Genomic DNA, 12583 nt, shown 5'->3' on the forward strand with positions numbered 1-12583 from the left:
GGCTGCATTGTTTCTACTTAGTTCGTGAAATTAAGATCACCAAGCACCTTGTTGACACGGAAGTTGATGAAGACAACGATGCAATCTTCACATGTGAGATTAACTATGCAGATGAAGAGGCACAGTGGCTTCTGAATGACAAGGTGCTCTTCACGAACGAAGTTAACACCATAACTCATGAAGGAAAGGTCCACAAGCTCACTCTGAAAAATTTAGCTCCCCAAGATGGGGGAACCATCAAGTTTCAAGTTCGCAAAGTAAAAGAGACTGCTACACTCAAGGTTAAAGGTGAGGAATGTTTTTCACTGTTTTTTAGTACGTAGGCCTGTCGTGATAAACAATAAATGAGTTAATCGTACGATAAATGAAAATTATCGACTTCATTTTCATTTATCCGCTTCGTTTCTTCATGTCTCTCTCTTTCTACTGGACGCTGGATGACAAAAGGCTCAACTCCAGTACTCTTTACAGACCCCTCCCTTTCTCTTTTCTCTTTAAAATCTGTTTTAACCATCCAAAATCAAGTTTTTGGATCGTTAAGCAGCTAAGCTAAAAAGCTAAGTTGAGAAGCTAAGCTAACATGCTGACCTCGGGAAAGATCCTCCATCTTGTCAAAGCTCCAGAATTCATGGTTGAAACCAGTGCCTTCGTCTAAAAGTTGTTTTTCTCTACAAAAAGAAGCTGAGAATTTGTTTACTGATTTTTTTTATTTTTATTAAAAGCTTTGTGTGAAAAATGCTATGCTAAAGAGCTCAAACCACACTGAGCATCTGCCATTTTGAGAACCGAAAAACAGGAAAGAGAGACAGCCCATGTCACGTCATGGGGCCTCCCTCCCATTTTTCTTAAAGAGACACGCTACTCGCTAACCTTACTATTCATCCTTGAGTTCAGACAGTCTTATACTGCCATCCAGTGGTCAAAAAAGGCACTACACAAAAATTAACCATCATTTATTCTTAAATTTGACATTAATTACTAATTATTGTCAAATTTCAAACAATATTATCATTTATCACAAAGATTTCTGAGACAGTTAATCACCCAGCAAAATGTGTTATTGTGACAGGCCTATTGGTACGCTTTTAATTTGATGATGGGACTAAATATCTATGGTTGAAATAATTTGCTGCTAAAAGTCACACCTAATCATGTTTTTAGTTTGAACATAAATGTTTTTATTTAAGCTGAACTCACAGATAAGAATATGTCATCATGCTCAGTCAACCTTACCTTTCTCATCTGTCTTGCAGAGAAACGTGCAGTGTTCCTCAAGTCACTTGATGATGTCATTGGAGAGGAGAAGGGCATGATAACTTTGGCATGTGAGGCATCCAAGCCAAGGGTGTCTCCGATTTGGAGAAAAGATGGTAAAGTCCTAAAAGCTGGAACAAAGTATGAACTCCTGCATACCGGCAAGTCTTTGGGACTGATCATCAAGGATGTCACCAAAGAGGATGCTGGAGAGTACAGCTGTGATCTTGGCACAGAAGTGTCAAAGTCAAAGGTCACTGTAAGAGGTATGTATTTTTACATTATAAAAAAAGTGGATTGTTATACACACAGATCAACAATTCTCTTGATTTTTGTTGCAGAAATTGGTATTGCTATCACAAAATGGCTAAAATCGGCTGAAGTTAATGAAGGAGACACATGCAGCTTCGAGTGCGTTCTGTCTCGTGAGAGCACAGATGAGTGCTCATGGACTGTAAATGGCCAAATTATTAGAAATGGAGGCCGTATTAAGATCTCAAGTCAAGGACGCAAGTACTTGCTGACAATAAAGGATGTCACCCCGGCTGATGCAGGGGAGGTGGTCTTCAGCCTTAAAGATCTGTGCTCCAAAACAACATTAAAAGTTGAAGGTAAGCCATAAATTAACATTTGAATGTCTTGTGCATTTATGAATGTCATTCTCTTCTATTTGTTTGGTAAGTAATGCACTGTTGGTTCAATTGGACATCAGGGCTTTTTGTAACAAATTCAATTTAAATTCAACATATTGAATAGATGCAGAGTCACCGTTATTAATTTTAGATTAACTTTTTTCTGACACAGAACTTTACTGCATAATAAACCTTGCATATATAAAACAATTCACATGATGAATTGTATTAACTTAAAAATTGAGCATTTAGTTTAAGGGCTTTAAAACAAACACAAATGACTGGACTATAAACTATGTCTGTTGCTAATATTCATTCAACCTGTATTTATACAGGTTAATCCCATTGAGCCTTGGGGACTCATTTACAAGAGAGACCTGAGATCTAAATATCTGACTTAAAAGGAGCTGACATTATTCTGCCATTGATTTCTCACATTTTTACATTATTCAGCAATGTATAATGATAGAGATGTGAAAGGTCACAGATGTTTTTCACTTACTAAAGTCAAATGTTATAACTCGTATTACCATGTGTGTGTTAAAGAGTTGTTTTTGTCTGGATCAGAGTGCTGCATAAGCATGGAGCCTTTCACCCGAATAAGCAAGGAGTCGTCTGCTTTGCCTTTGACTGATATCGATTATAAAAAGACACCTTTTTAGGCTCTCGGTGAACAGACATGGAGACGAAGCGTCAAACATCTTGCCTGCTTGTATTTCAACCTCTGGTCCATCTTGCAAGATTAAACCTGGGATTAAGAACATTTTCTACCTCTCCTGTTTGGCATATTTATTTAAAGAGCTATTACAAGGATAATATTAAATTATCCTAACATAGTTTTTTGCTTCTTGCTGCATTGCTAATTTATGTTGTCCTGTGATTTCATGTATCATAAGTCTGAGTTTGTAGCTTGAGTTTTTCTTTGCTGTGTGTGGAAGTTTTTTTCCAGATACTCTTAATGCTTAGAGGCAAAGTGTGAATGTGACGTCTCTCACTGGTCCCCAGTATTAGTCAAGAGGCCTTGAGGTCAAAAACAAAAGTCTGCAATTAAATGTTTGATTTTCCTTTCTCTTAGGAAAAGCTTCATCGTTATCAAAAGGACTTCAACATATTTCTGCAGTTCAAGGTGAAAATGCTGTTTTCACCTGTGAGGTGACACAGTCTAGATCTACTGTGAAGTGGGCCAAGGATGGCAGAGCCATCAAGAAAAGCCAGAAGTATGAGATCAGTCAGCAAGACAAGGTCATGAAGCTGAATATTCATAATGTGTCTGCTGAAGACTCTGGAGAGTACAGTTGTGAGGTTATTGGAGGTGCAACCACTAAAGCCACGCTAGAAATAAAAGGTAAGAACGATCATTGAAAATGTACTTCCATTTATCTATAACTTGAATTTTTGACAACCTTTGAGCATCTAGTAGACTTGTGTAAGATGTAACATGATCTTGATTGCCTTTCTGTCAGAACCAATCCATAAATTTTCCAAAGAGCTTGAGGATGTTCAAGCAGATGAGAAGAGCTCTGTGACATTACAGTGCGAAACAGCACAAACCCCATCCACAGTGGCATGGCTGAAAGGCCACACGGAGCTCAAGGCTGGAGGACGTTATGAGATATCTCAGAAGGAAAGGGTCTTAACTCTTACCATCAAACACCTGGAGGAGAAAGATACTGATATCTACACATGTGATGTGGGTACTGCCAAAAGCATGGCGAAGGTGACCATTAAAGGTGAGAATGTGTGAGGACGAAACTGAAAATTGCAAGTTTACTTTTATCTATACATGTTAATTTAGTATGTTTTGTGCTTGTTTTGTGTATTATTTTTATAAATTGAGTGATTTGTTGTTTTGCTCAGTGCATTTTGTTCATCTTTGGATATGTGCGAATTAGTTTGTGCAAGCAGAAACTGAACAACAACATTTGGACAACGTAAGATTTCAGAGGTCTGCAGCCACGTGCCTTTTCTTTACACATTTGAAAACAAAATGCTCTGTGTTGTAATCACAGAGCCAAGATGACCTGTTTGAGAGAAACTTTTAACAAGAAGAAAATCAGCCAAATGGGTTTTATTTGGGTTTCCAGAGCTATTGCCATCCAACTGGAACATGTTAATTTACTCATCACTTTCATCACTAATGTCTCATTGTTATCTTTGCAACCAAGACAAAATCAACAGCTTGTTTCATATAATCAAGTCAATGTTTACTTGACTTTAGTCCTGCCAGCCAGCTTCAGCGAAAAGCTCAAAAACCAGACCAGAAATGAAGGGGAGACAGTGACACTTTGCTGTGAAGTTTCAAGACCTGCAGCCCAAGTCCAGTGGATGAAAGGCTTCGAGAATCTCCAACCAGGAGACAAATATGACGTGAAACAAAAACACACCTCCTGTACACTTCAGATATTTAATCTGAACGTTGAAGATGGTGGAGAATATTGTTGCATGTGTGGGGACCAGAAGACATCTGCTACCTTGAAAGTTAATGGTATGGATCAATATTGTCATTTTTATCCAAGTTTTCAAAAAAATCACATTGCATTTTCTACAAGCCTATGATTTGGATTATTTAACTTGAAAGACTTTTGGAAAATCTTTTATTTTGGCTAATTTTGACACGTAAAAATAAACTTGTTGATGCAGCATTGCCACCAACGTTTGGACAAAAGTTGAAGAACCAGGACGCTGAAGAGGGAGCGAGCACTGTACTGAGCTGTGAGCTCTCCAAACCTGGAGTCCCTGTGGAGTGGAAGAAAGGATCACAAGTCCTGAAGTCCAGTGAGAAGTACCAGATGAAGCAGAAGGCCTCTGTGAATGAGCTCCACATTAGTAAAGTGGTGCCAGAAGACAGTGGAGACTACAGCTGTGTGTGTGGAGAGCAGAAGACCACAGCCAGCCTGAACATAAAGGGTAGGAGGGGGATTTTACAAGTAGCACATCCATTTTCTGTTGTTGTTTATTGTAAGGACATTTTTAAGACTTTATGTTGAACTGTTTGGCTATAAGAATACAAACTGACAGTGTTTGTCTTGTCTTGTCTTCAGTTGTGTTGTTTTTGTTGTTTGCTTTCATACTAAATGCCATTCACTGATTAGCAACTTTTTAACACTCAGCCCAACCAGTGACCTTCAAACAAAAACTGGTAAGTCAGGAGGCTGAAGAGGGAGCCAACATTACACTGAGCTGTGAGCTCTCCAAACCTGGAGCTCCAGTGGAGTGGAAGAAAGGAACACAGATCCTGAAGTCCAGTGAGAAGTACCAGATGAAGCAGAAGGCCTCTGTGAATGAGCTCCATGTTACCAAAGTGGTGCCAGAAGACAGTGGAGACTACAGCTGTGTGTGTGGAGAACAGAAGACCACAGCCAGCCTAAACATAAAGGGTAGGAGGAGATATTTTTATATAAAAGGCTTTTCAAATTCACATTCTAAGCATTTATGCCTTTATGCTGCAAAGTCTGCATTTATCAAAGCTTGCAAAAACATCAGTGTTTGTCTTGTTTTATGTTATATGTTGGTTTGCTTATTTTTATATTACATGTACATGTTATGACTTTGTTGTTGTTTTTTTATTTGACAGAGTATATACAGTGTTTACATTTTTAAGCCTTTATGTTGCACCGTGTAGCTGGCATCAGAGGTTTTGAACAGTCAGTGTGTCGTGTTTTGCTTTCATCTGAAAAGTCTTTTATTTTGTTTATCATATTAAATGTTTTACATTTTATTAACTAATTACCACGTTAATAATGCTCAGCCCAACCAGTAACATTCAAGCAAACGCTGGCGGGTCAGGAGGCTGAAGAGGGAGCCAACATTATTCTGAGCTGTGAGCTCTCCAAACCTGGAGTTCCAGTGGAGTGGAAGAAAGGAACAGAAGTCCTGAAGTCCAGTGAGAAGTACCAGATGAAGCAGAAGGCCTCTGTGAATGAGCTCCACATTAGTAAAGTGGTGCCAGAAGACAGTGGAGACTACAGCTGTGTGTGTGGAGAACAGAAGACCACAGCCAGCCTGAACATAAAGGGTAGGAGGAGGAGTTTTAAACAGCCTGCTGTGATTTGGGAAAAGATTCAAGCACCTTTTCAGTTGTATTAATTTTATTTTTAGCTCTTCCTGTAATTGCAACTTTTCAGTGTTTGTTATTTTGTAGTTTGTTTTTTTTTGTTTGTTTTGTTTTACCCATGCTATGTGAAGTCAGTCATTTGATGTCTTTGCATGCTGCTGGTTCCTAACCAACTAATAAATATTCAGCCCAACCAGTGACCTTCAAACAGAAGCTGGTCAGTCAGGATGCTGATGAGGGGGCCAACATCATTCTGAGCTGTGAGCTCTCCAAACCTGGAGTCCCTGTGGAGTGGAAGAAGGGATCACTAGTCTTGAAGTCCAGTGAGAAGTACCAGATGAAGCAGAAGGCCTCTGTGAATGAGCTCCACATTAGCAAAGTGCTTCCAGAAGACAGTGGAGATTACAGCTGTGTGTGTGGAGAGCAGAAAACCACAGCCAGCCTAAACATAAAGGGTAGGAGGGGGATTTTACAAGTGGCACATTATTTTTTTTTGTTATAATTTATTGTATGTATGTTTTTAAGACTTTATGCTGAACTTTTTGGCTGTCAAATTAGAATACAAACTGTCAGTGTTTGTCTTGTCTTCAGTTGTGTTGTTTTTGTTGTTTGCTTTCATACTAAATGCCATTCACTGATTAGCAACTTTTTAACACTCAGCCCAACCAGTGACCTTCAAACAAAAACTGGTAAGTCAGGATGCTGAAGAGGGAGCCAACATTACACTGAGCTGTGAGCTCTCCAAACCTGGAGCTCCAGTGGAGTGGAAGAAAGGAACACAGATCCTGAAGTCCAGTGAGAAGTACCAGATGAAGCAGAAGGCCTCTGTGAATGAGCTCCATGTTACCAAAGTGGTGCCAGAAGACAGTGGAGACTACAGCTGTGTGTGTGGAGCGCAGAAGACCACAGCCAGTCTAAACATAAAGGGTATGGGAGGTATTTTTTTTGAAATTGTACAAGATGTGTTTGTATACTTTTATTTTTTGCTTATTTAAAAAGTTTGCATTTTATCACCGTATGAAAAGCTGGCCATTATTTTATCTTTTTTTTGATAAAAAAATACTTCATTTTGATTAGTCTATTTTATATGACATGAAATTCATAATGGACCACCTAATAAACCCTCAGCCCAACCAGTGACCTTTAAACAAAAGTTGAACAGCCAGGAGGCTGAAGAGGGAGCCAACATTATTCTGAGCTGTGAGCTCTCCAAACCTGGAGCTCCAGTGGAGTGGAAGAAAGGATCACAAGTCCTGAAGTCCAGTGAGAAGTACCAGATGAAGCAGAAGGCCACTGTGAATGAGCTCCTTATTAGTAAAGTGGTACCAGAAGACAGTGGAGACTACAGCTGTGTGTGTGGAGAACAGAAGACCACAGCCAGCGTCAAGATCAAGGGTAGGATGATGTATTATTATTTGAATCCCATCTCTTTTTTGTCATGACGCTCACTATATATTTTTTTACAGTTGAATTCAACATACTTTATAAATTGAGATTTACTGTATTTCATTCACTGATAAATTGTCCTAAATTTGTCCTGTTGATCTTGGATTTTGTCTGGACTGTTCCATTTGTCTTTGTTTCACTCGCGTCATCTTAAATGTTTTTTGGGGTGTGTTTGTTTTCGTTTGCTTTATCGTGGATATGTTTTTGTGTGTCTCACACCATATTGACTGAGAAACCTTTGTCATATCTTAGTGGCATGACAGGTTGAAAATCTGTACTTGGATCACTTTTCTGTTCATTTTTGTGGAACTTGGCGTTTTCTGGTTTTAGCAGCTTGGGCTTCACTGTTATGTGAATTTTTGAACTTTGGCATTTTTGAGGCCCTTTCTTATTGTTGCTTCTTTTTGTGTTTTGTACTTGCGTTATAATGTTGGCTATAAACATTGGATGTCTACGTATCTTTTGCAGTTGTTTATTCTGACTGGACAACAGATAGTTGCGTTGCAATGATTTTCATTTCATATAATCGTTCTTGACATTGTTTTGGTGATATTTAGCTTTCTGTTCATAAAATAACAACAAAAACAACAACATATTTTTCATGGTGGTCTCGGTTGTAAACATTTTCTCTCAGCTGTGAAGCCATCCATTCCTCCTTCGGCTGCTAAACCAGAAACCAAGATGCAAGAGACCAAAGAAAAAACTGGAGGTATGAAAAAAAAAGACAGTAAGGTTGATTTTAAGCTTGATTTTATCCATTTAGAAAATGGCCTGTATGTTGTCAGTGGACCTTTAAACTGTGCTTGCGCATTGTCGATGCAGTTTGTGACAGATTGCACAAGTTAAGATTGAATGTATTTCTTGGAATTGTATTACCTGCACATTTGACATTTTTTTGGCTGAAATTTAAGTGCTTTTGCTTTCTCGTATCAAATTTGCTGTCTTTTAGCAGAGTTGTCATGTAAGCTTCCTCATCATTGTTGCATTGCACTGGATGCTTCATAGCCAGTTCATCGAAAAATATAATTTATGATCCCTCGTGTTCAGATGTCATACTAATGAGTAACAAACAAAACAAACAAAAACTTCCTCTTAGTTAGAGTTTGATTGCCTACAGGAGAGTCTCTTAAGTTGTTTATTTCAGCTGTAACTGTAGTTTGATGGGAAGGTACACTTTGAATGAAGCTAAAGTTTTACTGTTTGCAACTGCACCTCTTTTTCAGATGTTTTAGTACTCTTGGATTTCAGTAAAAATGGGTGACTCTTCTGTAACTGCTAAAACCAATCAGAAACAGCAAGAGATAAATTAAACAGTAGAAGTTTTTTTTTTTATTCTTTTGTCTGCTCATTTGTTTGGCAATATTATAAGGTGTCCTGTTGTTTCCAGGCATATACGTTCACTCAGAATTTTAGTTTTGGCCTAACTCGCTGTTTCACATACCTGGTTTGTGCCACAATTTTGTTGCTTGTGTTTTTAATATGAAAAGGAAATCTTGTGAACTTAAACATTTGCAAGTTTGAACCCATTAGCTGTGTCTCTCTCTTGATGAGACTTCATGCAGTTGGTGCTTTCTTGTGTGAAATTGAAATTGTCTTCAATCATTATAGCTTTGACAGTGCCAGCTACTTGAGGCACTTAAAGAGCAGCTTCTCAAACAGATTCAGAGAGGTTCAGGAGAACTTGAAATGGAACATGAAGATGTTAAGTTTGCATGTATTTGTTGGCTACTGTGATATCTGTCAATGCTAAAGACATACAATATTCAGCTTAAAACTAAATGGAAACATGGATGTAAAACTAGAAAATATGTGGTACAATGTCAGTTCAGTTTAGCTTGTGTCTGTCCAGACGTGTCTTGGATGTTCAAGGGCTAAAATATATAGTGATGGTCGGTGGCCTTTTTGTTGTAATCTATGGTTTTTCACTTCATTTTAATGCATTGTTCCTCATTTTTGTGTAAAACATTTAATACTTTGTTGCCATATGGAATGTTGGCAGTAATGTTTTGGATTTTTTGTATGTTCTGGTAGATAAAAGAAAGCAACAGACCAAGGAGTGGTTTATAGATTAAAATAAACCAGTGTGAGAGCCTACATGTAGAAAATGATGGCCAACTGACCAATGAGTACAGAGTACAGTGATGGGTATGGTAGTTGCAACCAGTTATGAACCTTGGTGCCCCATGGTAGAGAGCATCCAACATCTGCAAGGAGCTGGCAGGGGCATTCATGTAAATAGTGTCATCATAATCAATGGCTGGCAGGAAAGTAGCAGCTACAAGGCATTTCCTGACATTCAAAGTTAAGCAAAATCTATTTCTGAAAAATAAACCCAGTTTTAATTTCAATTTCTTTATCAAGCTTTCAACTTGAGGCTTAAAAGAGCGATGTGCATTAATTAAAATTTCCAAGTACAAAGTATTTATAAGAATCTACAAACTCAATAGGAAAACCAAGCATGGATGAGATGGGGGGGAAGAGCTGCTGGCACCAGCTTTCTATTTGAAACCAGTATCCCCTTATTTTATCAGCATTTAGCACCAGTTTGAGATGGAACAAGTCAGACTGAGTGGTGTCAAATACATACTAGAAGCTGGAAAACCTTGGAAACTGTATTAGCTCGACAATAATCAACTGTATCATCGGCATAGAGATGCAAGGAGGCATCAGGAATGTTTTGACCTACATTATTTAAATTGTAAAAAGAGTGGGTCCTAAAACTGAGCCTTGTGGCACAACATTAGTGACTGTTAAATAGCTCGACAAAGTACAATTGTGTCGAACACATTGCCTCCAATCTGAGAGATAGTTCGAAAACCAACCTGTGATCTGTTCCACTGCGGAGAAAAAGGTGGCACTGGAAATATCCTCCATACATCTGTCTGTTCTTGCATGTTGCGAGCACAACTTGAAAAATAAATGAGATACTGACTTCCATTTTGGTGTGTGGCTGCATTAAGGTATAAGACATATTCCTTTCAAAAATTGGTCTGTCAGGTCAAAATCCAAGATGGCCACTGCCATATATATGTAAACTTTGTGAGCTAGATAACGTGGGGGAAAAAACTACGGGCCAACTTCCTTTTTGGTGTATGGCTGCATCTAGGCGTGGTTTCTTTCAAAAATTGGGTTGCCACATTAAAATCAAAGATGGCCACCCCTATTATTTAAGGAAGCTCTGCTTTCTAGTTTGATATAGACTAAAATTATAGTTTCCTTAAATGGTGGCTAGTGGGTTGGCCAAAGATTAGTATATAGTGACCAAGGCCACCATTGGCAACCCACTGGCTTTGCCATTGCGCCTGGTGGTGGATAAAATTACTCCCTCCACTTGTCTGGCTGGATCCATCACTCAGCGCCATCGCAAATAAGAAAAATAAAAAGCTACTTCTGTTCTTATACACAGTGTAACTCCTACCCACTTGGATATCTTGCACCAAAAACATTAAGGTTTACTTAGATTCCATGTTCAATTCCAGTCCAGAAATCATTCAACTCAAAAACTACAAACACTATTCATAATCCTTCAGTGACAGGGGACAGTGGCATAGCACCTGGTATGCTTGAAATTTTGCTTGAATTGCAGTTTAGAGTATTACTGTAAAAGGCATGATCTTCATCACGTTTGACGTGCTTCAGCTTTTATGGATTTTGATGCCCTGTGTCTTTTTTATTGCACAAAGGCTGGTTGTTGGTGCAGGTTTTTTTTTCTTATCCTTTCAGCTGTGTCTGCATTGTGTATGAGTATTGCATAAAGTTGCTGTTTTCCTTTCCCATGTTTCTGTGTTCAATTGTTATAGCTGTGACTTCATTAAAAACTGGGGCTAATAAAGAGGAACTACTCGAACGGGAGATTCAGAGAAGTTCATCAGAACTCAAAGTGGGAGCTGAAGGTAATGTGATGTGTTTACATGGGTTTTGTTGGATACTATATAATTGTCAGTGCTGTAAACATATAATTTAAGGCTTGGAATGAAATTCTCCACCCACTGTACTTGCTGTAAAAAGATCAGTTTATTTGATTCAGCATGAGGAAACATTAAGTATTTGTCAGTCAATACGGTAGTAAGGTCGTCATTATTTGTGGTTATCTGAATGTGGTTTAGCTGGCTGCTGTTGTCTTCTGAGTAGAAAGCTCATCTAGGTGAATGAGGGGTTTTATTTTGTTTACTGCTCAAAGCAAGTCTGGCATTGGAAAATTAGTGTTACAATCCCCAGCATCTCAACATGTCCAAGTATCTTGCATGAAACATAAAACCCCAAGTTGCTTTTGATACCTTTGTGCATGATTGTAGAGGAAATATACTGAGAATTTAGAACAGTGTATATTTTGTAACAGCAAGTGTTGAGTGTGCAAGTGGATCATTAAGAATACATTTTAGCACTTTGTAGAACCAAACCAAACCAAAAAAAAAAAACCCAACTAAACAGTGAATGTGAATGTGGACCATCTTCTGTTTATTGAAGGCGTTTAAGAATGTATTCCATCTATTTAAAAAGATCCGACTTTCTTATTGTACACCTCATTGCTCTCTGTGTTTGCTGCCATATGTAGATGTTTTTGTTCTCATATGGTTCATCACTTTCAATAATGTGTATGAAAATGTATTTCATGCAGAAATGCAGAACATTGTGTATTTGCTTAAAGTTAGTATTCTTGTAAACCTGTACTTTTTGATGAACTTTGATTGATGCTGATACATTTATATGGCCATTAAGCTTTTTATATAGTGGAACTGGGATATTACTTTTGGACAACTGTGGCTCAAGGGAAACGTTGGCAATGTGAGCTTGGCTCTCTAGCAGCACACATGAAGGTGGGAATAATCTTGGAGAAGCTGTGAGCTCGACTTTCGGAGTAAGGAATCAATTCGGCTGTTTGGAGTTTCCATCAGAGGAATATACCAGCAAGACTTTAAAAGGCAGAAACAGCAATTCACGAGCTCTGCCTGACCCAAAACTGTGGCCTTGACGGCAGACTTATCTCAACTCCTCCTGGCATGTTTCGGAAAAAACTAAGATGCTTTGTCTGTCTCCCCACCCCTCCCTTCCCCAAGGCCGTGGACATGTGACGGAACCTCAACCGAGCTGATGATAAATAACACCTCTTATCTGGACAATGGCTTGGGGGGGTGGGGGGTTCTCTGGACTATGCTATGACTTTCCCTTAAAATTCAATGTCTTCACCGGCCTATAT

The 12583-nt window shown here is 38.6% G+C and overlaps 1 protein-coding gene across 1 annotated transcript in view; it reads left to right on the forward strand.

The window, feature by feature from the left end:
• Positions 1 to 12583, forward strand: part of obscnb (obscurin, cytoskeletal calmodulin and titin-interacting RhoGEF b) — a 59523-nt gene that overhangs the window by 20605 nt on the left and 26335 nt on the right. Inside the window, exons 28-41 of the mRNA XM_037682315.1 lie at positions 22 to 288; positions 1254 to 1520; positions 1596 to 1865; positions 2962 to 3231; positions 3350 to 3616; positions 4105 to 4371; positions 4527 to 4793; positions 4997 to 5263; positions 5635 to 5901; positions 6129 to 6395; positions 6601 to 6867; positions 7069 to 7335; positions 8021 to 8095; positions 11187 to 11279. Coding sequence (XP_037538243.1) covers positions 22 to 288; positions 1254 to 1520; positions 1596 to 1865; positions 2962 to 3231; positions 3350 to 3616; positions 4105 to 4371; positions 4527 to 4793; positions 4997 to 5263; positions 5635 to 5901; positions 6129 to 6395; positions 6601 to 6867; positions 7069 to 7335; positions 8021 to 8095; positions 11187 to 11279 — 3378 coding nt within the window. The remainder of the gene's footprint in view (positions 1 to 21; positions 289 to 1253; positions 1521 to 1595; positions 1866 to 2961; positions 3232 to 3349; positions 3617 to 4104; positions 4372 to 4526; positions 4794 to 4996; positions 5264 to 5634; positions 5902 to 6128; positions 6396 to 6600; positions 6868 to 7068; positions 7336 to 8020; positions 8096 to 11186; positions 11280 to 12583) is intronic.

Source organism: Nematolebias whitei, chromosome 9 (assembly GCF_014905685.2).
Source record: "Nematolebias whitei isolate Nwh7 chromosome 9, NemWhi1, whole genome shotgun sequence".
Lineage (NCBI taxonomy): Eukaryota > Metazoa > Chordata > Actinopteri > Cyprinodontiformes > Rivulidae > Nematolebias > Nematolebias whitei.